At 30.3% G+C, this 27,098-nt stretch overlaps 4 protein-coding genes and 1 long non-coding RNA gene across 13 annotated transcripts; 4 read left to right on the top strand and 1 right to left on the bottom strand.

The window, feature by feature from the left end:
- Window positions 1-49: 49 nt before the first annotated feature.
- On the top strand, window positions 50-10,345 carry LOC122523968 (histone-lysine N-methyltransferase ash1). 4 transcript variants are annotated; one of them, XM_043645971.1, is made up of 14 exons: window positions 50-579; window positions 1,075-1,448; window positions 1,564-1,775; window positions 2,037-2,159; window positions 2,255-5,709; window positions 5,790-6,122; window positions 6,217-6,497; window positions 6,567-7,063; window positions 7,146-7,567; window positions 7,652-7,978; window positions 8,060-8,232; window positions 8,343-8,509; window positions 8,597-8,800; window positions 8,894-10,345. In XM_043645971.1, the coding sequence occupies exons 2-14, from the start codon at window positions 1,277-1,279 to the stop codon at window positions 9,035-9,037; spliced, it is 6,510 nt and encodes a 2,169-aa protein (XP_043501906.1). In that variant the 5' UTR covers window positions 50-579; window positions 1,075-1,276; the 3' UTR covers window positions 9,038-10,345. The 4 variants fall into 4 exon arrangements, with proteins under 4 accessions (XP_043501906.1, XP_043501914.1, XP_043501931.1 ...); XM_043645979.1 differs by having other exon boundaries at window positions 50-554; XM_043645996.1 differs by having other exon boundaries at window positions 69-146.
- Window positions 10,346-14,511: 4,166 nt separating this feature from the next.
- Window positions 14,512-20,673, bottom strand: LOC122524469 (heterogeneous nuclear ribonucleoprotein U-like protein 1). 4 transcript variants are annotated; one of them, XM_043646783.1, is made up of 10 exons: window positions 20,166-20,673; window positions 18,718-19,829; window positions 18,432-18,621; window positions 17,591-18,330; window positions 17,384-17,512; window positions 17,070-17,238; window positions 16,632-16,922; window positions 16,254-16,533; window positions 15,842-16,124; window positions 14,512-14,833 (listed from the first exon to the last, which is right to left on the bottom strand). In XM_043646783.1, the coding sequence occupies exons 1-10, from the start codon at window positions 20,293-20,295 to the stop codon at window positions 14,687-14,689; spliced, it is 3,471 nt and encodes a 1,156-aa protein (XP_043502718.1). In that variant the 5' UTR covers window positions 20,296-20,673; the 3' UTR covers window positions 14,512-14,686. The 4 variants fall into 4 exon arrangements, with proteins under 4 accessions (XP_043502718.1, XP_043502710.1, XP_043502731.1 ...); XM_043646775.1 differs by having other exon boundaries at window positions 15,842-16,127; window positions 20,166-20,672; XM_043646796.1 differs by lacking the exon at window positions 14,512-14,833 and adding an exon at window positions 15,192-15,647 and having other exon boundaries at window positions 15,789-16,127.
- Window positions 20,388-21,924, top strand: LOC122524507 (ciliogenesis and planar polarity effector 2-like). Of its 2 annotated transcripts, none has more exons than XM_043646826.1 (5): window positions 20,388-20,406; window positions 20,906-21,030; window positions 21,139-21,404; window positions 21,492-21,628; window positions 21,714-21,924. In XM_043646826.1, exons 2-5 carry the CDS (start codon window positions 20,934-20,936, stop codon window positions 21,919-21,921), a joined length of 708 nt encoding a protein of 235 aa, XP_043502761.1. In that variant the 5' UTR covers window positions 20,388-20,406; window positions 20,906-20,933; the 3' UTR covers window positions 21,922-21,924. The 2 variants fall into 2 exon arrangements, with proteins under 2 accessions (XP_043502761.1, XP_043502755.1); XM_043646820.1 differs by lacking the exon at window positions 20,388-20,406 and adding an exon at window positions 20,780-20,823.
- A 77-nt stretch (window positions 21,925-22,001) lies between these two features.
- On the top strand, window positions 22,002-24,403 carry LOC122524491 (mitochondrial cardiolipin hydrolase). Of its 2 annotated transcripts, XM_043646819.1 has the most exons (4): window positions 22,002-22,247; window positions 23,460-23,536; window positions 23,702-23,886; window positions 24,039-24,403. In XM_043646819.1, exons 1-4 carry the CDS (start codon window positions 22,167-22,169, stop codon window positions 24,293-24,295), a joined length of 600 nt encoding a protein of 199 aa, XP_043502754.1. In that variant the 5' UTR covers window positions 22,002-22,166; the 3' UTR covers window positions 24,296-24,403. The 2 variants fall into 2 exon arrangements, with proteins under 2 accessions (XP_043502754.1, XP_043502745.1); XM_043646810.1 differs by lacking the exon at window positions 22,002-22,247 and having other exon boundaries at window positions 22,370-23,536.
- An 89-nt stretch (window positions 24,404-24,492) lies between these two features.
- LOC122524516 lies at window positions 24,493-25,455 on the top strand. The gene is made up of 2 exons (XR_006305562.1): window positions 24,493-25,288; window positions 25,421-25,455. It is a non-coding gene; the product is annotated as an uncharacterized LOC122524516 (long non-coding RNA).
- The last annotated feature ends 1,643 nt before the right edge of the window (window positions 25,456-27,098 follow it).

Raw genomic sequence — 27,098 nt, forward strand, 5'->3', positions numbered from 1 at the left:
AAAATTAGATTCTTTAATTTGCCGTAAGGAGGGGTTAGTAATGCACCGATCAAGGTACGCGATATACGCGCCGTGTATTCAGATTCTTCCACAAAAATATATGTATTTCACCGAGAGTGAATAACCCTGGATCGAGGAAGTGATTGGTAGGAGTTTAAGGATCGTGGAAGGAATATTCCAAGCTATAACATTCCTCTTGAGAAGGGAAATTAAGTCTAACTTTCGTTAATTAAATACGCGAGTGTACGTCTATCTTGGATCTAAAACGCCATTTTGTGAGCACGCATCGCGACGTAAACATCAAAACTTTCTAATCCTGTTTATCCTAACGTTGAGACGATTAATCGTTGATTTATGAAAAAAATCGAATACGAACTTTGTTCGATCGTTTGCAATCTATGACCGTTAGAAAAGTTAACGTTTTTTCATTCCTTCCGTAAAGACGTTTCGCGCCAAATCCGGCAGAACGCACCTGGCGCGTTAACAGGCCCACAAACAGCTGTCCTGTTTCTCGTCAATTTTTACGATATCCTAGATCGGTCCTTGATTTTAAGGTATAGAGGAAATTCCTTGAACCAGGTAGATCCTTTTTCTAAGATTTTCTTTCTTATTCATCTATTTTCTCCTAAATATTATTTTCAACTTGTTCCATAACCGTTCTTCTCTCATAAAATGCGCCTTATGTTTTTTCACTTGCATCACATTTTAAAACGAACGTCGGTTATAATTCATACCTCCCCTTAATTCCAAATTAGTCACGAATTCCAATGACGAAATCTAACGTATAATAATTTCTTGGATTTTATTTTTCGTCAGTTGAATTCATATAAAAATTGTAATTATATTTGCAAGTTATTATATAAATTAGTTTGTCTATAAATAATATCTGATCGATTTGATTAAAAGGTGTTAGAAATTACATGCTACAACAAGTGTATATTATTATTTGCTTGTCTCTAATATTTGTGGAGAATTATATGCTTATGGATAATCTTAGCCACTATAAACACATGGATAATAATGTAAGTCAATATGTTTATTTTTGTATTTGTAATCAATTTATTTATCTTTCAGTCTTCCTCCTCCATTTGTGTATCCTTCAAAGAAAAACGTATCGACATGTAGAAAAGAACTTTATAAATGTATGGTTAAATCAAGTGAACGGCTTATATTTAAAAATTCTAAAAATGTGATATTAACCAAGATTAATGGTTGAAGTAAAATATAAGGAATGGTATTCAATTGTATTCTCCCTGGATGTCAGATAAGCTGAAAAATGTCTGGTGATTCAGGATGGAGTGCTGTTATCCATCATCCTTCAGAATTAGAATTACAGAATTGGAATTGGGAAGAAAACGATGGAGAACAGGAAAGAGAACTTCCTTCTACAGTTGATATGGATGCCATAAAAGGTGGAGGTAGCTGGGATCCTGCTAATGGAGCTAATGGTACTATTTAATATTCAATTTTATTTTTATTGATTTTGAATTACAAATAAATTATTATAAAGGAATAAAAATTAAGATGCGAATACCTTTTTACATATTCTTTTATTGTACTTAGGAACTGATTCTATTGATTCCGAAGAAGATTCTGATTCTGACGAAGAAAGTTCTGGTGGAACCGAAGGCAGCTGTTCTTATTCAGATTCAAATTCAGAATCCGACGACGAAAGTAGCGAAGAGGAAGAAGGGGAAGATACCGGATCTAATTCAGATTGTACGTCTGAACATAGCGAGCAAACGTTTTCAATCCAAGAAGCTAATTTTGAATCGGTATGCATTATAATGTGTGCTTCTGCGAAAGCACGGTATTATAGGAAATATTTGTTAAATAAATAGTAAGTATTAACTATTCGAATACCAATGGTCTGTGGAAAAATTTTATCCACAATTGAACATTGCATTTCAATAAAATGACTCTTTTCAATAAGAAATCTTAACAACACAATTGCATCGCTTGGAATTTGAATGGTTAAATAAGATCTATATTTATTACTTGTAATTAAAATTGTATAAGAAACATTAATTTTTTAGGGAGCACTTAAATTAAAGATCAGCATGAAGGGTCCAAAAAAGGAAGATATGGATAAAAGTAAACATGATAAAAATCGAAGAAACATGACTAAAAAGATTAAAGCAACAAATCGCGGAGTAAAAGTAAGTTGTTTTTCTAACTACGTAAGCTTATTTAGTACAACACATTATGTTATTGAAACTTACATAATTGCAATTATATTATTCTGTGTGATTAGTCTTCAGAATGTAGCAGCGATGACTCTGATTCATTAACAAGTCAGAATTTACAACAAACGCATCAAGCATCTATTCAACAATCGCAGCAACAACAACAACAACATCAGCCGCTTCAAGAAATAAATCAAGAAGATTTGGCAGCTATTTTACCGGATCAAGAACACGAAGATGCTCCGTTCGACGGATTTGAGGACTCTGAAAGTGGTCGTTTGGTATCTAAAGCTATTGAACGTATGTCGTTAGGAGCGGACTCAGACAATAGTGAAAATGGTGATCAAAATCCTATACCTGTATATAGTTCGACGCTTTTACAACAATTTGTTGAAAAGACGGCACTTTTGTCAGAACCTCGAAAAAGACGTAGCAAGTTAGGAAAGAAACTTAACGATACCGAATATCCTTGCGTATCAAACGTATCACCGGATTCAGGCATTCAATCTGTAGATAATAGTCCTTTGCATTTAGCAATTAGTCCAGTAAGCCCGCCAGTTCCCACGCAATCTCCTGTACAGCCTGTTGTTCCAAAACCAGCTGTTAACGTGGATAGAGTTTTATATCCACCTAAAAGAAAACCAGGTAGACCTGCAAAAGCAGTATCTACCCAACCCCGTGGCCCAGGAAGGCCCAGATTAAAGCCAGAAGTTATTGAGAAGATAGAAAAAGTTGAGAAAAATGAAAAAAGAAATACGCAATTGCAACAAAAGGTTGTAAAGAAAGAAATACCAACCGGAAAGAGGGGTAAAGTCAAACCCTTGCCAAAATCAACAACAGCTCAACAAGATACATCTGTAGTTAAAAAAGTTAAAGATAAGAAACCTTTCCAAAATAAACGGTCTAGTACAGTGAAAGTTTTACAGGAGAAAGCGAGTAAGCGAGTAAACGAAAAAGCATCACCAGCTAGAGTTAAGTGCCTAAACAGAACGGTAGCGAATAAAGCTATACGAGAAACGACACAATGTGATAGCAAAGTTTGTAAGAAATTAAAACAAGAGAAACCTAATGTATCTAACAAAAGTATGGTCCCGGTAACACGTCAAAAACAATCTTCGTGCGAGCGTAACGCAAGCGAACCAAAAACTGTAAATCCTAATAAGAGATGTTCGAAAGAAAATAGAAATAATGCGGGTACAACAACCAGAAAGCAAAGCTCGTTAAAGAAACCTATTCCACAAACTACACGACGCGTTTTAAAAGAAAACAAGTGTAATAAAAAGAGTAATTCAACGTTTGAAACCAATGGAGTAAGTGTCCAAACATTAATATCCTTACCCATTGGGGAGTTAAAAACAGAAAATGTAGAAAATGTATCTAATAAATGTGACAAAGCGACACAACCAATACATACTCATTGTCACAAACACCATCATCATAAACATCGCCGGCGAATGTTAACGCCACCAAAACATCCAATTCGTGTCGATCCATGTATTATACAAGAATTAGAAAAGCTAATCGATGAATTTACTAGATCTTGTAGTTTAGGAAGAAATAATAATAATTCTAATCATACGGAGTTACCACAAATTTTTCGAGTAAAAAAGCTTACGAAGAAGAGGAAATGTGATTTAAATTCGAATGATGATCAGAAGGTAAAAAGACGCTTGAAAAAAGATAAAGTACTTTCAAATGCAGATTCAAAGAGCAATATGAACACGAGTACAAATTCTAATCCAAATGAACAAAGATTGCCATTAAAAAAAAGGCATTATCATGTGTCTAGTCCTCATAGCTCCCAGAGTTCAAATGCTAGTTGTACTGATACTAATTTGAACGAATCTAATTCGACTGAAAACCATATAGAGGAAGCTATCGAAGCTACTATTAATAGGTATGGTGGAAGTTCAGCATCTTCTGTTCATGAAGAAAATGTCGTAAATACACCCAAAAAGAAACTTAAAGATAATGAAAATGCAGTACCTGAAAAACAAGGAAACAACGCTGGTGAATCTTTAGAAGATAAACCTTTAAATCAATTGGAAGTACAACCTCGAAGAAAAAAGAAGATCGTAAAAGATCTTAGAGTTACAGTTACAAAATTATCCTCCGAAAATCATGGATTATTGGATAAAGTTGATAAATCTGAAAAATCTACCAACGAGAAAAATGTAAAAAATCATACAGATAAATCGAGTAAATCAGAAAAAATAGTTGCAGACAAAGTTGTAAAATCTGATAAAAATCAAGCGGATAAAGTAGAAAAAGTTGACCCTACGATCGAAAATGAGCACTTAGAAAAGGATATAAAAGTTGATGCAGAGGAAAATTTAACTGATAATAGTAACATGCAAATAGGTGGACTCGATAAAAAGATCAAATCAGATAATGCGTTAAACGTTCCAAATCCAGTAAATCCTTCTGCAGCATTGCTCCTTACGAAGAAAAAAATACGAAGGCGTAAAACTATCAATCGTACAGGTTTTCCAACATTAAAAAAAAAGAAAAAGAAAGTATTACCTCCTATTGAAACAAGTGTAATTAAAAAGGGGACTGTTGTTCCTGGAAGTAATGTAATACCTAAGGATCAAGATTGTATGGAAGAAGATATCCAAGAAAGTAAGTTGGATAGTAAAGTTGCCTTGTCAAGTGACAAAATTTCAAACGACACTCCGATTGAAGATGACGTTAAAGTCACAAATGGAAATAAATCACAAAATCAAATAGAAATTAAAGATTTTGAAGATTCTAATTCGGGACGCAATATGCCATTGAGTCATAGTGGTTCTGATGAGATATTAGATTCTTGTCCAGGACAGTTAAGAGTACGTAAAGACCTTGTTGAATCTGACAGTAGTACTCCTTCTGATAAAATATACCCAGTTAAGTTTGAGAAACTTCAAGATTGTAGAATTTATGATGAGAATGCATCGTTAGAAGAATCTCTTGAAAGATATACTCAGAATCAAAGAATAGCCGAACTTAATGAGGAGAATTTAAAGAAGTTAGAACGTGCGAATGCTCATGCCAATGTGAAAATGGAATTATCTGGTTGTTTTAATAATAATCATAAAAAGAGAAGAGGATCGTCTAGTCCATGTAATTTAACATTGAGAAATGCGAAACGTCTACGAGGTACAGGCTATGATACAGAAAGCGATGCTCTTCTTGGCAGTGATGTAACTAGCGAGGAACACGAAACTGGAAAACAATTGAGTATACCACATACTAGAAAGCAACAATCTAGGTGGAAACAGCGTTATTTGCAAGCAGGAATTTTTTCTGGATATAACAAGGAAGATGATTCTAAGAAAATCTCAAATACTGAAGCTAATTCTGGGAAGAATAAACTGTTATGTGATACTAACGATCATTCGTCTGCGTTATTACCAGCTTCATATCAATGCGGTAAACTTTTACGTCAACGAAAAATGCAATTTCAAATGCCTTATGATCTATGGTGGTTACATGCTCATCCAAGAGTACAAGATAGGGATTATGTGCCATCTTGGAATTACAAGTAAGTTAAATATTTTATTTAGATAATATTTAAATTATTCATTTGTTTGTTTTATTATTTATATATGCATTGTGTTGCAGAAAAATAAAAACGAATGTTTATTACGATGTCAAACCGACAACTTTGTACGAGTCGCAATCTTGCGAATGTAAACCAGAAAGTGGTTGCGGCGACGATTGCATCAATCGTATGGTATTTAGCGAATGTTCGCCGCAATTCTGTCCTTGTGGTGAAAAATGCCAAAATCAAAAAATTCAAAAACATGAATGGGCACCAGGACTCCAAAGGTTTATGACCGAAAACAAAGGTTGGGGCGTAAAAACTCATCAATTCATTAAGTCAGGAGATTTTATTTTAGAATACGTTGGTGAAGTTGTTTCAGAACGAGAATTTAAATCTAGAATGGCAACAAGGTAATCTATTTTTCTTAACATATTATCCAGCATTAGAGCTTTGCTTCAATGTCTTAAAAAGAAAATCATTTTTCTTGACCTGTTATTCATTTAGATACGCCGATGATATACACCATTATTGTTTACATTTGGACGGAGGTTTGGTAATAGATGGTCACCGTATGGGTGGTAATGGTAGGTTTGTTAATCATTCGTGTGAACCTAATTGCGAAATGCAAAAATGGAGTGTACATGGACTACCGCGAATGGCTTTATTTGCGTCCAGAGATATAGAACCCGATGAAGAACTAACATACGATTACAATTTTGCACTCTTTAATCCATCGGAAGGTCAACAGTGTAAATGTGGTAGTAGCGCCTGTAGAGGAGTTATAGGTAAATAATAAATAATATTTTTAATTAAGATATAGACCTGTCACTTAATTTTGTTTTTTATTTTATCAGGAGGAAAAAGTCAAAGAGTGCCAAGAACTATTACCTCGATTCCTTCGCAAGTAGAACCAACGGAAAGAAGATCGGTTGGTAGGCCACGTAAAAATGTTCGTAAATCCAACACGGTGCAATCCACTAATTCTAAGGGAATTTGTAAATCGCGTAAAGTAGGCGATTCTAGTCTTGTTAATGCACCCATGCTTAAACCAATGTCTCACCAGCAACGTTGTTTCGCCCAGCAACATCATTGCTTCCTGTTAAGAAACTTAGAGAAAGTAAGACGACTTAAATCTTCAATTAATCAAGTGCAAGTACAAAATGGTAAAACAAAATTTAGTAGTACGAATAATATAAAGGACAAAAATTCTGGCGATTCTAAGACGCAATCGGACGCATTCTATTCACAATTAACGGCATTGACGAATACCAATACAAGAACCGTACGTACAAGAAGACTTGCACAAGCGCAGGATGATCCAGAAGTGCATAAGACTGCCAAATTAGCTAAGGTTCACGATTGTTTTATATATTAAAATGCGCATATATTATTAATCATACTTATACTTACAATTTATACATTTCTTTTTCTAGGTGCTAAAAGATTTATACTCTATAGTAGCTAACGCTAATGACGAAAATAACCAATTATTGTGCACACCATTCGTGAATTTACCAGCTAAAAGAAAATTACCTGATTATTATGAAAAAATATCAGACCCTGTAGATTTGAGTATGATAGATCAATGTATTGGTACTGGTCATTACAAAACCGCCGAACAATTTGATCAAGACATGATAAGACTTTTTGATAATAACGTGAGGTTCTTCGGCAGAACATCCGAAGTTGGAATAGCAGCTGCTAGACTTAGAAAATTGTATTTGGGAAGTAAACCTGATTTTATAAAAGCTATAACGGAAGCAACAGGTTCGCCTCCGTCTCAAGGATTTTTACCTCCTCGAGGATCTTCTTCTGGAGAAGAAGATGTTATTAGATGTATATGTGGATTGCATAGGTAATTTGAAATCAAATGCTTTGGACGATCTAATTTTGTTCACATTTGTTTTCTTATAATAAAACTAATCGATCTTATATTTAGGGACGAGGGCTTAATGATTCAATGCGAACGATGTCTTGTTTGGCAACACTGTGATTGTGTCAAAGCTGACGTAGATATTGAATCTTATTTGTGCGAAAGGTGTTTGCCAAGACCAGTTGATCTAGAGATACCACTGGAAGGTGAGGAAGAAGAAGAAGGCAAGATACATTTTGTAACATTGTTGCGAGGAGATTTACAACTTAGACAAGGAGATACGGTATATGTATTAAGAGATACACCTGAAAAGCATACGTATAAAACTATTCAAAAACCAGATTATGAACAGATGGATATCTTCAGAATTGAAAGACTTTGGAAAAATACAGAGTAAGTATCTATAGAATATTGAACACGAATAAAACAAAAAGAGGCTTGCAAGGCATTGATAATAATTAAATTATTTTACAGGGGAGAAAGATTTGTGTTTGGTCACCATTATTTAAGACCTCATGAAACTTATCATGAACCAACACGCAAATTTTATGAAAACGAAGTAGTATGCGCACCTTTGTATGAAGCAGTACCATGTGATCTTGTTGCTGAACGTTGTTGGGTTCTTGACCCACATACTTTTTGTAAAGGTATTACAATAATTACATATTATCAATAATAATTATAATATAGATATTATATATGTATAAAAATGATTTTTGTTATTGTTTTTTATTAAATTATTCCTTTATAAACATAGGCCGACCAGTTGGATCTACACCAGAACATACTTATGTTTGTGAATATCGCGTTGATCGAGCTGCACGTCTTTTTACTAAAGTAGCAAGAGCCAGACATCAAGTGTGCACAAAACCTTATGCATTTGAAACATTTCCACAACGGATCAAACATTATCGCACATACTTGGTAATGTCCTAACTTTCTAACATTACAATTTATTAAACGATGTTAAAATACAGATTAATACAATCTAATAATATTAATTATGTGTAGCCACACAGTCTTGATGGTATTAACGTTGGGAGTAAAGTGAGTAAAGATAAAAAGAAAAATAATCAAGATACCGATAATCATCACAAAGTAGAGTCATCTGACAATACAAAAGCAAATAATAAAGAAAAAGCATCTAGCAGCAGAACTAGACGGAGATCTAGTGAAATGTTAACAATTGCACCATCTGTTACATCTTATGCTCAGGTAATACATAAGATAACAGCTTGAATTGTTTAATTCTCTCAAAAACTGTTTGTTCTCTCCTTACATGAGCTCTATCGAAATAAACTTTTACAGAGGGAAGAACAGAGAAAGAGACTGAATAGCATTCTGGTTAATTTGTTGCAAAAAATGCCAAATAAGAAAGATCCATTAGACTTATCATTCCTTCTGGAAAGGAACAGACGAAATCGTAAAAGACCAACCGGACTTAATCCGTGACATTGGATAATACATCAACAATAATATTGTGTTATGTGTAGGTAACAAACTCTTATTAAAATTCGAGAGAATAGATAAACTGGTTAATAATCTTTAAATAACTCGGAACAGCAATACGTAAATATGTGTAACTATTTTGTCCTTCTCTTAAAGAAAATATTGAAAAAGCGTTTCCTTTTTCATACAACCCGTCCATTCATGTAATCTATATTGGAAACGTAGCCATGCATTACATTTCCTGGATATAAATTAAGCGAACTAAGATGTTTTTTATAAATATTGTTTCCGTATAACATAAAACTATAGAAAATATTTTCAATTAAGTGAAATTATTTTCTATAGTTTTATCGTATTTTTATGTGAAGGACTGTATTTTCACTGATGTGTTGGTGTGTGAATTCTTGTATAGTACTTTTTTATGAGAACTGATTTGATAATAATTGAAATGAAACGACGATTGGCTTTAATCTTGCCAATAATTCTGGCATAATATGTTGCCAGCACATTGATATATGTATATTAATGAATAAATATTAGTTCTGATTCGAATTTCAGTGAAGATACGGTCGTTAATTATATTTATAAAAAAAAATATAATAATAATAAAAAAATAAAAAATAAAATCTCCCAGATAGTATATCGCGTACAGTTTGTAACTGTTTTAACTTATTAGTAATGATTTTCATATAAATACAAATTATCTGAAGATATACGATTTCAAATGCATATATATAACAGGCAAAAGAAACGTGTTATTCTCTATTTGGATGTAGCAGGCTACTTTAATATTGAACAATTGTATAGAATTATTTGTAAATCCTCTCATAGTTGATGTAGTTAAATGTACAAAGGTAATAAATTACACAAAGAAATGAGATCATATGAAGGAACTAACGAGAATAATGAATATATAGATTAATAAAAAGAGAAAAAAGAGAGAAAAAGAAAGAGAGAGAATTTGTGAAAATTTATTGCACAAAATATTAATATTATATTTTTCATAAAAACTTCCAGTGTCATTTGAATCAAGTGTATAGTAGATTTTTCAATTAATAGAGCAAGTCTTACTAATGTATTTAATTTATCTATATATATATGAGTTACTATAACTCAAGAGTGTTTAAACATTGCTATGAATTGTAAATAAAAATACACACAGATCTATACACATGAGAGGTATCGAGTGTTTACACACAGCACATTCACACACGACACATATGATACAAGGACACAAGACACTAGCTGCTGCATGCACACATACACAATTTACTATTTATTGCTGGATTAAAATCTATAGTAATCATGTTACATTAATGTATTTAATATGCATACAAACTTAATATGCGTAAGATTTATTTTATATTTTAACTCTAGCGTACTACCTGATATAATTCTAATTATCATTAAATTAATCATTTCATCTTGAGCTGACGTAAGGCGAAAGTATTCGGTGCGAATTGTGTGCATTTTCTTAAAATATATATATATATATATATTTATAGATCGGTCGATTAACAAAATATATTAAATATATATTTTAACATATAATGATTTTGTTTTACACTTATAATTAATGATTTTTTTTAATTATATTTTTAGTAGGAGAATATTAAAAAAGAAATATTTGTATAAGAGGAGGACTAACAAAAGGGTGGAGGTATTGTGGATACTAAATTAGTTTAGCGAGTGGTGATTTTATTAAACATCGGATATTTAAGAAGCTTAAAAAGTCTTAATAATAACACGTAGTTATACAGACCGTTGAGCTATATTATCCATGACAGATAATTTTCTTTTTCTTTTTTAAAATAGTTCAAATAGTATCGCTCACAATTTTACAGTTATATAGTATAAAGTATACAGTGCACTTATATGATCGTAATAGTGTAACATGGATCATCGTTTGGAAATATGTAATACCACCACATAATATGTATATTTAGGCTTTCCAGAATGCTTTCGTTATTGCTACATATATATAAACACAAATAGTACCATGACGTTGTTTATTATGTTATCGCAATCTACAACAAAATATCGACACGGATATATTCAAATATATAAACTTGTATTATATAACTTTTATACTAAGTGTCCTTCAAATATTCATTATCTAAGAATTACATGCATTCTATAAAAGTAACTAAAATAATGCGTCATCAAACATAATGAAAATATATAAAAATCCTATACATCTACACGAGTAGATAATTCTAAATTAAGAATTATTTTTTAATCGTTTATGCGTTTATATTCGTTTTTTTTTTCCTTGAAATATTATACCGCAATCGTTTTGAAATTCTACAAATTTTCTTCTTAGCAAATATAAAAATCAACGAAGTATATCTATTCTAACACTTTATTATAATATTACAAAAATACTTACATATTAATGGGTATAATAATTAAAAACACGTAATCGGTTATCTCGCCCAATATTTTTTTCGTCTTACGTCTAAATTATTTTGATCGAAATACTAAATCGTTGAAAACAATAAGAAAAGAAAGATGATTATTTCAAATAAGCCCGTGGAGACAAACAAAGTAATCTCGATTAAAAATAATACATATTTGTCGTTATATTCTACAAGAATCGTGGTAATAAAATTTATACTTTTTACTCTTCGAATAATTGAATATTTCATTAAAATTATACAAACAAATTTTTGCGATTATTACAAACAAGCGGCAACTCTTTAAATTGTATAAGTAGAATATTATGTACAGATTCCTGTATTTCTTTCTGAAAAAGATAAATATATACACATAAAAATCGAATTATACTTCGTCCACTCGTATGCGTTTTATTCGAAAATTTTATTCCTTTCCTCCAATACCATAATTGTATTAATAAAACGTTGTGTAAATATATAATAAAACGTTGTCTTTTACGTAGAAATGAAGAAATTTAAATTATTGTATAAACATATATATAGATATAAAGGAATATATCTTAAAAGATTACATTAACAAGATGAATATAAATATAACAAAATATTAGCAACAATGTAATCTTTTTTCTATCTAATAATTTATAGTAATAATTTTAATTATTAATGCAAAGATATAGGACTAAAAGGATAGCGAATTAATATTTGATTTCTTATATCCAAGTTTATTTAGAAAATATACACTAATTACTAATATTGTTTATAATATAATAATTATTGATAAAACTAGGTAGAAGAAATCTTTTATTTCTTTGAATAAGTTTGTACATATTTTCGTTAACAATTAAATTTATCGATTATGTACTATATATAATCTTTCTCGTATAGAAAAAATTTCGAATATGACGCATTTGGGTGATTTTACAGAAGGCATTGCAAATATTGTGAAACTTTGAATTGTGGTAACATTATATGGTATATTATACTATCCCATGCTTAGCTTAAATAGATTTTTTCTTATTATTTCTTATAAAATATGTCACACTCTCTCTTCATACTTCTTTTAGCATTCTCACAATTTGAATATATAATCATCTAAATTCTAATTTATAATCAACTTTATGTATCAGGTAAAGACGTTTCTTCGTTAGAAATGTCTTTCGCTGTACAATATTTTTTTTTAAAGGAAGAGCAGATAACAAGATTTTGATAATCAATAGTAAAAGAATCATGCACTTTACTATAAATTTTAATTTTGCTTGATAGTAAGTATAAACATTAGCCAAGTTATCTGCCTTACCAATCTTTTATCTTTTAAAATTTATGTTTTAATTATAATAGGGTCAATCATTCTTATATTAACCCTAATTATTCACGTATATTTTTAAAATGCAAGTGCTTATATTACAACACAGTTAGTTACATGACATTTTTTACTTCATCATAATAATGAAAAAATGTTTGCTTCAGTTTCTTATATATATTATTTTATATAACTAATTTGATACCTTTTAAATTTTCTATAGCAAAAAATTTTAAATGATCATATAATTAATAATATATTATCTTGAAACAAAAAATTCAGAAAATGCTTGTATAATTTTAAAACATATTATTAGTATTTTTTGAATATATAGACAGAGGAATTACACTGGATTACAGATACATTTAACATGCTACATAAGCAACTGAAGTATATATTGTTTCTTGTTATTTATTTTATCATAATTTGTAAATTTATTATACATGTCATATATATAATTAATTCTCTTACATATTTTTTATTTTTCAAAATCAATCGATCGTTACTTTTATTATCTTTATAGAAAATGGTATTAAATAAAAATATTTTTTTTTTCTCGCAACTCTGATCATTCTCTATGACATTTGTACCGAACATTATAAGAGGCTTATATTTTTGCCTGTATTATTTTTTTTTTAAATTTTTTTCTTCTAGATTTTATACAATGATAAAGATAGTTTTTTTACAACCCCCCACACACCAGCGTAATAAAAAATAATTTTGTATAAACACAAGTCCAAGAATAATTTATTCATTGCCATGTTCTTTGTACACCAGTATTGTGATATGGGGAAAGTTTAAACAAAATGGGTATTGTAGTCCTTAATTTTTGTTTCTGTGTGACAAAATACAACAATATTTGTTTAAAAATTTGTCTCTTAAAATATAAATATAGATTATTACCAATTATTATTTTTGCATAACTCAATTATGAGATATGTACATATTTACATTGTTTCCTTCATAATAATAATAATAATAAAATAATAATAATAATAATAATAATAATAAAATAATAATAATAATAGTAATAATAATAATAATAGTAATAATAATAATAATAGTAATAATAATAATAATAATAATAATAATCATAATCATAATTATAATAATAATAAATGGTTAAAGATTGTTACCATAAAGCTAATCATGTAATGTATCCATAGATAGTAATATTCCTCTTTAAACATTTGTTACAAACCCGTTATAAAAGTAATAATTATACTATTCATATCGATTATATGTCAATGTAATTATGTTAATGCACTTGCAGAATTAGAACTACGTTTAATTGATAACTAAATATATATATATATATAGTAATCCCTCTGTGTGTATACAGAAATAGCGTAAACGGAACCATAAAAATTCATTTAAAATAAGGACCCGTTCCACATTCTCAATTATGTATACAGTTCTTACTAGGGTAAAAATGTAAGTTTACGTAATTAGGAAATAAAATACACTGATGACTATCCAAATTTATATTTACCTATAAAATATCGTGAAGACATTAATGCTTTAGTAGTTCAAAAAACACGTTAAAATGTATCCATATAAATGGAGGGATTACTGTATATGTAAATAAATATATATATATATTTATATATTATATATATATTTATATATTTAGTGATATTATTATCTATGATATAATAATTAAATTTTGTAAAATGATTTTTTTACTTTTCTGCACAACTTTCAACGCACCATCATATTGTATAATAGATAATTTAGAATTTCGATACCATATCATTTGTAAAACCTTTAAAATTTTTTTATTGTATTGTATTGTTGAAGCATTCGAAAGCATATCATTTATTGCTATTTATGCAATATTTCCTACAAAAACGTATACGTTGCAAGATAATGAAACAAAAATAAAATAAAAAATAAATGAATGTATTATTGCTACTCGTTATTTTTTTATTTTTTTTATCTAGAAATATATATTTTCTACTTGTGTTGATGGGACGACTGTTGGACGTCTGTAGTAGCATTCTGATTGGGAAAAGAATATGTCTGTGTATATCCTTGCCATCTTTGTGGATGATTATACTTAGCCTCTGAATCCTCAGAGATTTCTGTTACACTTGTGCTTATCTGTAAATACGAATATTCATACATATCTCGTATATATATATATATATAGATATATATATACGTATATTTAAAGTATATCATTTCAAGTCTATTACATCCAAAATTCATTATCGACGCACGCTATATTTGTACGATAAATTTAAGTAAAGCCGATTACTATCGTCTACGAGAGAAATTAATTATTCGTAATAATAAGCAAAATATTTAAAAAGGGTGAAAAAAAAATTAAAAAATAAAAGAAAGCAATATCAAAGACAATATATTATTTTACTGAAAAATATCCACCATGGTTTTTATAAGCAAATAATCTTAATACATTTTAAAAACGGATATTATTTTATGCATATAAAACACTTACTTTTCAAAGTATAATTTTTAAAAAATATCTCATTACTCATGAGTTCAATTTTTGTGTGTGTACAAGATTATTTAGTCTATAATATATACCATTAGTGTTTGTACAGTTTTATTTGTTGTATTTTAAATGAGAATCAGAAAGTGAGGTAGAGCGAGTGGTCCTTTTTCTAGAAAATAATGTATAGAGAATATTGTGAACGTATTCAGATTATTTGTTTTCTTTTTCTTCAAAATACGTGTAGCAATATCAATATTATTTTTTAAAACTTCTTCAACTTCTTTTATACATATATAAACATAAAAAGAAAAGAAAATAGGTTTTAGATATGCGATCGTTCTCTTCGTTGATGTATTTATCACAGTCATTTTAATAATTTTTTATATGTAATGTGCAATATGTAACGTCTCGAATTATGCTATTTTTTTAGCATACTCCTTTAACTCCATGTTTAGAAATCTAAAAGTAATTCGTCAGTGTAAGACGAAATATTTTGTTCAGCTAATTAAACTAGTTACATATAAGATAGTAAATATGTGAATAATAGCACAAAACAGTATAGAAACAAGAAGTATTGAAAAGAAGGCATCTATACCTTACTTTCTGTTCCACTCTGGTAACATTTACTGTGCTGGGGATTATTGTTTGCTTACAGCTTGGCTACCAGCTGCTGTTGTCTGCCCACTTGACTGTTGCGGATCCCAATACTGATTATAATACTGTTGGTTCCAATTTCCATTACCATAACCTTGCTGATTGTAACTACACTGGCTGTACGATCCTTGTCCATAACTCTTCCAACTGCCTGATTGCTGTTGACCTGCCCATCCTCCTTGTACCCATCCTCCTCCTCCACCTCCTCCTTGGGATTGGCTGCTACTTGACCAACTACCACCACCTGGTTGATTCCATCCTGATGATTGTGATCCTTGGTAACTACTAATAATAAACCAAAGTAAAAATAAAGCAATTAACGTTTATATATATATTTTTAATAGAAGGTATAACAACAACGAAATTAAATGATCGGTTAGATACATCGTGTGAATTAAAAACATCTTATACCTAGCTGAACCCCATCCACCACTTTGTCGTGCTACAGATCGATTTCTATCATTTCCACTTCTTCTGTCATTATTTCCACCTCTCCTATCTCCTCCACGATGTGGTGGGATAAGCATACCACCCCTGCTTCTCCAAGTGCTTGAAGGACCATATCCACCACTATGTCTCATATGACCTCCTCTTATAGATCTGTCTCTCCAACTTCCCATACTACTACTACCGCCACCGCCACCACCACCACCACCGCCGCGCCACATGGAATTACGATTTCTATTTGAGTCTGCAAAGGTATATATGTATATATATAAATGCATAATCAAATTATATTATTATTATTATACGAGAAAATAGGGAAAGAATAAAAACAAAACTACTCACAATTATTTCTTCTGTCACGATGATCGCGATGATCTCGACTATCTCGACTATCTCGACTATCTCGACTATCACGACTATCTCTGCTATCACGACTATTTCGTGAATCACGGCTGTCTTTGTGACCATCACTTCTTTCGAATCTTGGTCGTTTACTGGTTGATTGTTGTCCGTAACCAGCTTCCTTTCCTTCCTTGTTATACTTTTCTATTAATTTTTTACCATCTTCTTTATTAAGTTCAACCCAATTAACTTCATTGAAAGATTCTCCTACCTCTGGAGCACTGAAATTGGCTTTAAAATTGAACATTTTAATTAGACAACTTATACATACATGCATCCACATTATTCGATAATGCATTCAAATTTTATACAATCCTTAAAATTTAGTACTTTCTGATATCGTAAAAGAAAAATTATTACGAACAATTAGAAACAAACCTTTCATTTCCATGACTACCGAATCAGGAACAGCCTTTCCATCAATTGCTTCATGTTTAGCAGTGCGTGATTTGAATTCTTCATTTGTTGGTACTACAATTATTGCCCTACGTTGAAATCCACTGAAATTCTTCATTTTTCGTCTTTGCGCAGAAGGATATACATTTGTCTGTAAAAGTTTTATAAAAAAGAAATAAAATATAAATATGTTACAATCTATAACATTGTAATAATGTCTTGTAAATACAGATATATGAATTAAATCTTTCAATTTCAATGATGTATGTTTATATTTTAACAATATTATCTCTCACCTGATCTAAAATATAATTACGTCTTCTACTGCATGCCATTTCTAATAATTTGTTTAATGTACGAGTACATTTTTCAATAAGTACTTCCCATCGACCATGGTAGTTTTGTTTCCGTGGTTGACCCATGTTCTAAATAAAAAAAAATTCCAATTATTAATCTTATGAATGATAAACAACGAATAAAATATTTATATTTAAAGAACTTACTTTCATTTTATCAACGAGCGTGCTTATTCCCAGAATATTATACATTTTTTCCGGATATTGCGCTGCGTATTTTGTTGCCCATACTGTTTTTCCAGCTGCAGGTAAACCACACATCATTAGAACCTCGCAATCTTCTTTCTTTTCCGGTCTTCGTGGTCCTGGAGTTCTATCTTTGAGATCAGTACTACCCACTACATTGTATCCTTCCAAAATATCTTCGCACCATGGTTTTTCTTGACCAAAATTACAAGTAAAAGTACAATTTTTACTTAAAACATGTGGAAATAATGCTTTATCTCCAAGCTCTTCTCTAGGTATACAAAATGCAGTTCCTAAATCTTTTCCGTTCAGTGTATATGATAATACGACGTCATTTTCAAGAGACATGTCTGCGTAACATCCAATAATGTCGTCCTTAGTAAATTGAGATCCATAATCTTCAAACTTATTTTCTGTACATTTCTTTCCCGTCGCGCTATAACCATAACTTAATTTGTCTTCACCGAGTTGCATAGAAGTATGAGAAGCAGACCATCCTACACGAAGTACGTGCGAATATTCTTCGTCTTGTGCATTAATGGAACAGTGATCAACGATCTTTGCTTCATAATAAATTTTTCCACTTTTGTAGCCATGAGATGCCCTAGCTCCTGCCCATATATAGCAAAAACCATCGTTGTGCATCGGCGTAGCAGATAGGAAACTATTTTTTTCAATAAGTAGATTTAAATCTGAATCATCTGCAAACATCATAAGATAATCAATTAAGTTTTCAATGGAATATTAAAAATGCTTTTTAATATTATATGTACTAAAAACATTAAAAATGTTAATAACTTACACCAAGAGAGAACTACAGCAGTATCATCAATTTCAGGTTCATTTTCTGATAAAGGCGATGAAGGAGATTTTGGTAATTCTTCTTGAGGACTAGAAGATCTTTTACGTTTTCTGTCATTATGGTCCATATTCCAGTCTTTACTACCTTCCTTTGTGTTTTCTTCACGTTTAACTTCTACCATTTCTATATCCTTTAGTAAAAAGACAAAAAATGAAAATTTAATTATCAACAAACCAATAATCCATTAGAAAATAAAATAAGAAATTAAACATTCATATGAAATTACCTGGTCACCTACCGAGGCATCATTAGATGCATCTTCAGTTATTACCTTAATATCTGATAATTGTCGATCATCTTTATCTACCTTTGTTTCTTCATCCTTAACATTTTTGTTATCTTCTGATTGTACTGTTTCAGATTCTTTTTGATTTTCGTAAATAACTGAAATCGGTTGTCCTGTAATTGACAAATTTTTGTCCTTCTCAGTTACGTGTTTTATTGCTTCTACATTTTCTTTCATTTCGACATCACAGTCCATATCAGAAACATCATCCTTTGATTGTTTATCTATTACACTTTTTTCTATATCTTCTTGTGATTCTTCATTCAATGTATTTTGATTACTTTCATTTGTTGATTCAACATTCTTCAAATTACTTTCATTATCAACAGTTTCATCTTCTTTTTCCATCTCAACATCAGGTTGTTCTCTTTCGTTCATTTGTTTTGTGTTATCTTCAGATTTTTCACTAGAACCTACTGGTATCTCGGAAGATTGTTCCTCAGCACGTTCCTGTGCTTCTTGCATCAATGAATCTGTTACAGGTTCATCTTCTGATGGATCTTTCAGTAACGCTTCTTCTGATGACTCTTTCAATAGTGCATCTTCTGAATTGTCTTTCAATAATGCATCTTCTGGATTGTCTTTCAATAATGCATCTTCGTCTATATTATCTTTTAATAAATTATCTTGTTCTTTTTTATCTTCGTTTGAGTCTTCCTTAAGATCTTCTGAAGTAGATATTTGTACTTTTTCCTGTGGAAGCGTTGTTGGTGCATCTTGTTCATCTTCTTCATCTTCCTCTTCATTATCCTTTTGAGGAGGAGGAGTTTTTAAATCTCTTTCAGCAGTTGTATCATCTTTTGGAATTTGTTCCATCGTAGTCAATAAATCTTTAGTTTTCTCCATATCTTTATTTGGTATAGATGTTTTAGTAGATACTGTTGTCGTTAGATGCTTTGGTGTACTTCTAGTACTAATTTTTGTTGGCGTCAGGGATGAACTTCTAGAAGAACGACTTGGTGTTTTTGGCAGTTGGACTGATTTTTTACTCGCTTCCTTCAAAGCGGTATCATCTACATTTTCTGTACTTTCAATCATCTTTTGTTCGGGTTCTAAAATATAAATAAATATTTTTATAATTAATGATTAAAATAAAGAAAATAAATAAATATTTGCATAATGTAAATAATATTACACTTAAAAACGATACAATATTAATAAATACAACTTAAAAATGACTAGGCTATAACAATGACTAATATTAAATGTTAAATAATAGGAAATAGGATATTTATTCAGTATAAAAATGTTGTTAGTAATATAAGAATAATAAGATATTGTAATGTACGTTATAAGTTAATCGATAAGGATGTTTACGAAAGGGGTGAGGAGAATGGTGGGAAAGCTTGTAGATGTAAGTTGTTTACTGTTTCAAAGGCAAAACTTACTGTTTTCCGTTTCCTCTTCCAACGCCTTCCGAAGTCTCTCAACAAGAACCGCTTTGTTGCCCTTCGTGTCAAGGCCACGCTGAGACAGCTGTACCCTTAACTCAACGACTTTTAATTTAGCTGGATCCATAGCGTGTATTATCCTAGGAATTTAGACGTTTGACTCACTTTTACTTCACTAAATATTCACAAGAAGTCCCATACACGCGCCAGTGACCCGCGCTACATATACAATATGGCGGTATGACTGCAAACAACGCGTTACGTATGATCAGTGGATTTTATTGGTCAATGTAACACAAGATGTCATACAACTGCTAACTTCACGGCTAATGGAAATGCTTGTCATTCAAATATTCGGGATAACTCCAACTCTTATTGGTCTATGCAAGGCGGGATTTATTCCTATTGGGCAATACCGTTGGGTTGCGCCTTTCTACGAAAGAGAACGAACAAAGCAACAAATTTTAGATGATATCGTTATACGTTCGATATATTGATAAATAAACTTAATCCCAAAGATCGAAATCGATTCTTGTCGATTATTATAATTGATACATATGTGTATATAACAATTATATATATTAATATATATATATATACATACATATGTGCCAGCGTGATGTTTTTTTACTATATTTACGTTTTGTATTTTTATGTAATTGATACAGAATTTAATTTATAAGTTTTTAATATGTGATATTATATTATTTAATGTATATATGTATATACTTTTTCAGGAATTGAATTATACTATTTAATATCAACATGAATGCAATAAATATGAACTGGTTAAGCTCAGCTGAGGGTGAATCTTTAATGCATCATTTTTATATTAATTCATCAAAGAAGAGACGATTTTATGGTAAATGATTATTGTACATTCTTTATATTAATTTCTTTTCATTTATTTTATAGTATAAATTCTATCGATGATTCTCAAGATTTTACAGAAAATATCTTACGCTTTTAGGTATCTTGGAAAAACCATCATTGCCGTCTTCTATCGAGGAAGTTACTTACAAAATTTTTATGATTGGTAGATCAGGCGTAGGAAAAACTTCTGTCATAACACGTTTAGCTGGTTTTCCAGAACCCAATAATTATATCGAAACTAATGGTATCAAAAAAACAAATGTTTTTTGGCCGGTGAAAATCTGGGATAAAGTTATACTATTTAAATTACAATTCTGGGATACATCAGAGAGCAGTATTAAAAAATATAATCATATTTTACCAGTACGTCTTTATTTCTGCGTTCTAATAAAAATATTAAAAATTAGTTTATATATAAAAATATATTTATATATATATATATTTTTTTAGGCATGTAAAGATAAAGTAGATGCAATATGTTCTGTGTTTTCCTTCGATGATGTAACGAGTTTTAACGACATACCTTATCTGATAAACACAATGAGTACGATCAAAGAAAAACCAGCGAATATAGTAATTGGCACAAAGTAAGCTTATACAAACAATATTTATTATAGATAGTAATTATTTAAGTACAAACAATCATTACTTCATTGTATTCAATATTAACAGATTTAAGCCATGGTCGAATTCAATGGTAGAAGAAACTCAAGTTAAAGAATTCGAAGATAAGTGGAAGGTGAAGATTATTAAAATTGATTCAAATAAATTAACAAACAGATCAGAACTCTTTGACTGTTCTTACCAACTTAATACTATTTGCAATATTTTGTGGAATAGAGATAAAGAATTTATATCCAAACAAATTGTTCAAAGTTGAAAATTGTTGTTGCTTATTTTATTTCATTATTTATAAAATATTTTAAATTAACTTTAATCGATTGATTTTGATTACTTACAATACGTCGTTATAAATGTTGCTCATTTTTCATAATCTTAATTAATTATTAACTGATATGATATTAAATAATATATCGAAATAATTTCAAAGTCATACAATTATCGCGCGTTAAATTGATCGACCATGATTTGTAGAAATTAAGAGCCAATCAGATCGTAGTCATCATGACTACATTTTGGCATTTATGTAGAAGCAGCAACAGTGTACGGAAGTGTATAATTCAAGATGGTTTTGTATTTTTAAACGTAAGATTACAAATTTTTCCCTTCAAATTATATATATTTATATATAATTTAAAGATATAATTAAAGACTGATTAATATATAATGAAGGTTAATTTTGACTTAAATTTAATACTTTGATAAAATATGGTATTTTATATATTATATAATAGATCGCAATATATACACTGTACATGAAAAGTGTATTCTCTTGTATATGTATATATTTAAATATGTAATAAAAACACATCGTTATAAAAGTTATCTTACACGTAGAAGTTATCAAAAATCATGAATGTAAACAATATAAATGATTAAGATTGTACATCATACTCGCTATGGATTATTAGTTCAAATTCAATTAAGTCATATTATGTTCAATATAATATTTCACTTTTATTATAATTTTAGAAATAATTTGATCTCTAAAAGAAGCTACCTTTAAGTTTTAAGACCGGGCAATCGTTATTACTTGCGATATAATTTTGATTACATTTTTAGATTAATTTTCTCTGTTGTGTTTTTAATATTTTTATTTTTACTAGAATATTCGATTAATTATAATCTGAACAGTTGATACAACAAAAATATAAATCGATAGTTACTAATCGATCGATAGTTACCTGTCTTCCATTGTAATACCTATCACTCTTTATGACACATCCTAAGGAGAAAGATATACGTATATAACCTTACTTTTTTTTTTAAAAATAGATTAGATTACTATGATTTTTATATCCAAAGATATGTTAGGATAATTCTTTTTAGTGATCTTAATTAAGTATAAGTATTGTGAGCATAATAAAAGATTATATTCTTGAGGATAGATATTATTATGTGAATTTTAGCTGGAAAAAGTTTAAAAAAACACTTATTCTATTAATTACATAAAAAGCGTCAGAAATAAGAAGTAAAATATACGATCAGTATTAATTATAATAATAAGGATATAAAATGTATTCTATATCCGAAATTAAATCAGTGATGATGAACACAGCTGGTGTTACTGTGTCAAAATTGATTAGAGATAACTATAAAACATTAGTTAAAGAATCTTTATCTATTGCCAATTTGGTGACATTTTCTATCTTATCGAGTGTTTTACTTACTTCAAAATTGATGTGGGAAAGATATAAAAAATACTATAATAAATCTATTAATTTAGAAGAAAAACTTCTTGAATTGAATTCTTCTCGTAATAATGAATATATAATGGAAATATTATTTTTCACGGAGGACTCAGTTTCATGTCGAATGCATCTAGGTGCTAATGAATGCTGTGACAAATTGGACTGCTCTGTGGCTAATTTAAAGTAAGAACAAAGAATGATTAATATATAATTTAATATATAATTTTTTAATAGTTTCCTAGTTTTAAGTATATGCTTATACTGAACAACAAATTTTAATGTATATTGTATTTTCATATTGTCCTTGGCAAAATAATTTCTAAGTTTTTATTTCTATTAATTTTTCAGAAAGCTAACAAATTATTTGCATCGTGCTAATCACACTATACATGTCTGCATGTATTTATTTACTTCTCAAATATTGGGCAATGCTATTTTACAAGCACATAAACGTGGAGTTGTGGTTAAAGTTATAGCTGATGCTAGTGTGAACATGTCAGATCATAGTCAAGTTTTATCATTTCGTAGAGCATGTAAGTTAAACGTATGGTAATGGGAATGTCTTACAAATATCGATCAAGTAATCGATAAGTATTGTGCAACGAAAAGCTTCCTATCTTATGTTTTTTATATATTTCATATAACAACTGAATAAACTAAGAACTTAAAACATTTACATTTACAGGTATTAAGGTTAGAACTAGAAATTCTGGTACCCTTATGCATCATAAATTTGCCATTATCGATAATAAAATTCTTATAACTGGAAGCGCTAATTGGACTATGCAGGCATTATTTGGAAATGCAGAGAATATTATAGTAACTAATCATCCCGCATTGGTTGAACGGTTTGTCAATGAATTTACAAATCTGTGGAGGATATACGATAATGATCTGGCAGCTACAAATCTACCAAATTTGTACAACACTTGGAAAGTATAAAAGAGTGACGTTTAAAAGTGACTGAAACATAACAATGACAAGAATACTAATAGTATTAAGATTAAATTTAGTTTGTTTTATCAAAGAAATATATGAATTTTGTTAATTTTGTAATGAATAGTATAAGTATTTTTTGTATATGAAAACAGAGTCTAAATACATATATTTTTAATAATGTTTTATTTCACGTTGTTACATTTAATATAATATTTGAATTAATCTTTATTCGTTTATATGTGCTGTACAAACATCTTGGGTTTTTATGCTCGTTACAGTACTAATTGTAAGCCAAAGTAATCTTTAGGGGAGTTACTATGACGATCGTGACGTCACATGCTATCACCCTACGTTATTATTCGCATTATACTTTCTCTTCTCGTATTTGTAATACGTAAGCTTTAGTCGCCACGTTAATTGAATTATTCTTACTTAAGGTGGTTGTAGATGATCACAATTAATACCAAAGAGCATAAGAGCCAAAGATCAAATCAAATGAACATCTAAAAGTTTTAAAAGTATTGCTTCCGATTATGAGCAAAAAACGAATAATATCTCCAGGTAATCTTCGTAGACGTTTAATTACTTGACTTCGATTAACTTTAAACGTGACGCCATAGCTGGACTATACGTCATGCGCAGGTTAGTCAACGTTTTATAGATAATATTCATTAAGGAATTTAATGACATTACAACAGGATTTATTTCATAATCTTATACGCATTACCGAATAATCATTTCTTTTCATATGATTCATTTGCGAGTAATTCTTACGCACTTATTCATACTTAATATTTCTCAAGTTCTCGGCTTTTTATTGCGTCTCGTTATACTTATTCGAAAGCAGGATGCGAATTAAGTGAAACGAGTCGAGCTAAGTGGTTTGCATTTTCATTAAAATCTAATATTAGATGAAGTTTAACGCCGTGCTCAACTGTGAATTCATAAAAAGGGGATCATAAAGTTGTCAGATGACGGGAAGTTGTTTTATAAAAAGTACGTTTCTAATGCAGTAGTAGTAATAGTAGTAGTAATATTAATAGCAATAGTGGTAGTAGTAGCAATTTTATAATGTGTGGGCAGTCGTCGACAATAGAACTGCGAAAAAGAATTGTGTATATTCTGCAGGTTTCAAAACATAAAAGAAGATTGAAAAAAATATGTAAAAGGAAGAAAAATAAGGAGAAACGAGGGAGGATTTTGAACCATTGACCAGTTTGGACTATTGAGAAGTTTTTGAATATTCAAAGAGAAGTGTATTTCAAAGCTTGCAATATTTTACGAGTTACAGACTTGTGATACTAAATGCATACACTATCAACAAAAAGCTTGGAATTGTCACGTAAATCTCGTCTAATGTAGGTAAATTTTCTGACTGAAAATGATGGTTGATGGTGCACTTGTAATGTTTCTGGAATTACCGTACCGTAATATTCGATTGGATACTGTGGGACTTAAAAGAAGTTTAGAGATCGAGAAAGATCTGATAAAACCACGTGCGTTCTCGAAATATATATATACGTATATATGTGCATGTATTTGTGTATATATGTATATGTAGATCGTGGTGGGGTGGCAATCTCACAAGGCCTGGAATAGACGTTCTTGACATTGCTTTAACGTTCTATTATACCTTGTCCGAGGTCTTCTCATTGGTAAGAGGAAGACACGAATAAGCACAAGTCGACACTTTTCTTTCCTTTCACGGTACTTTATTTAGTATGTACTGTACTCACGTACGTGAGAAATCAACCTTAGTTGATGGTTCAAATACAATAGCGAAGCAACAACAGCCTCCACTGTCTTACTTAGCTCAACTTCGTTTAAAAATAACAATCAATGTTCTTGGGGTTATTTATATATTTTATTTTATATATTTTATTGTTCTTATTGGAAATTTAATTCAATCATATGTCAATAATATTTTAACGAATTATTTGTTTGATCAGGAAGTTCGTGTCGATTATTAAATTTACTGTATAATATATATTTCTTAAAATCGGCACCAAAATTTTTCGGGTAATTTACTAATGGTATAAGCATTGGGGATTGCCAAAAAAAGTGTAGGTATATAAATATATATGATAAATATTAATGGAGTATAAATTTATAAATCGGCACAAACTTTCCGAAGCAATCGAACGAATATCATATCGATAATTCAATAATCTTGCGTTAAATGTCGTTCATATATATTTTTATCTATAATTTTGTAATATTTAATAGATATAAGGTTTGATGTGAAAGAAACATGATATCGGTTACAAATAAGTGTCAGTAACTCAGAAGGTATTTTTTGTTTGCAGATCTTAGGGAGTAATAGAGTAACGTTACACTGAAGTTTGTCTTCGGGGGTTGAATCTTTCGAACGTGTGTACGTAAATATACATATATATACTTACTTATATAGGTTCACGAGCGCGCTACACCTGCGATCTTAATTCCGTCGTGGTTCGCGCGTATTGATTGTGTATTTTTAGATCTGCCAGCGGCAACCCTGTCGTCGTCAAATATTAACTCGACTCCCAAAATAGACTTCGCCCCGGCATCAGAAGCGGCAGAAAACCTCCCACCCCAATCAAACCCTCTCCCACCCTCCCTTTATACATATATCTCTCCCCACCCCCTTACTTTCTTCTTGCTAGACAGCACAAAGATCAAGAGCGAGGGGGAAGATGGTGAGGGTTGGACGTATGTGTGAGGGTTGCTTTCACTCTTTCTTTTTCTCAAGTGTTCAACTGCAACTCAAGGAAAGGGTGGAAAACTCTTATTAATTCGTTTCGTATTAAAGAAAGAAAAAAAAAGG

Source organism: Polistes fuscatus, unplaced genomic scaffold (genome assembly GCF_010416935.1).
Source record: "Polistes fuscatus isolate 324 unplaced genomic scaffold, CU_Pfus_HIC Scaffold10, whole genome shotgun sequence".
NCBI lineage: Eukaryota > Metazoa > Arthropoda > Insecta > Hymenoptera > Vespidae > Polistes > Polistes fuscatus.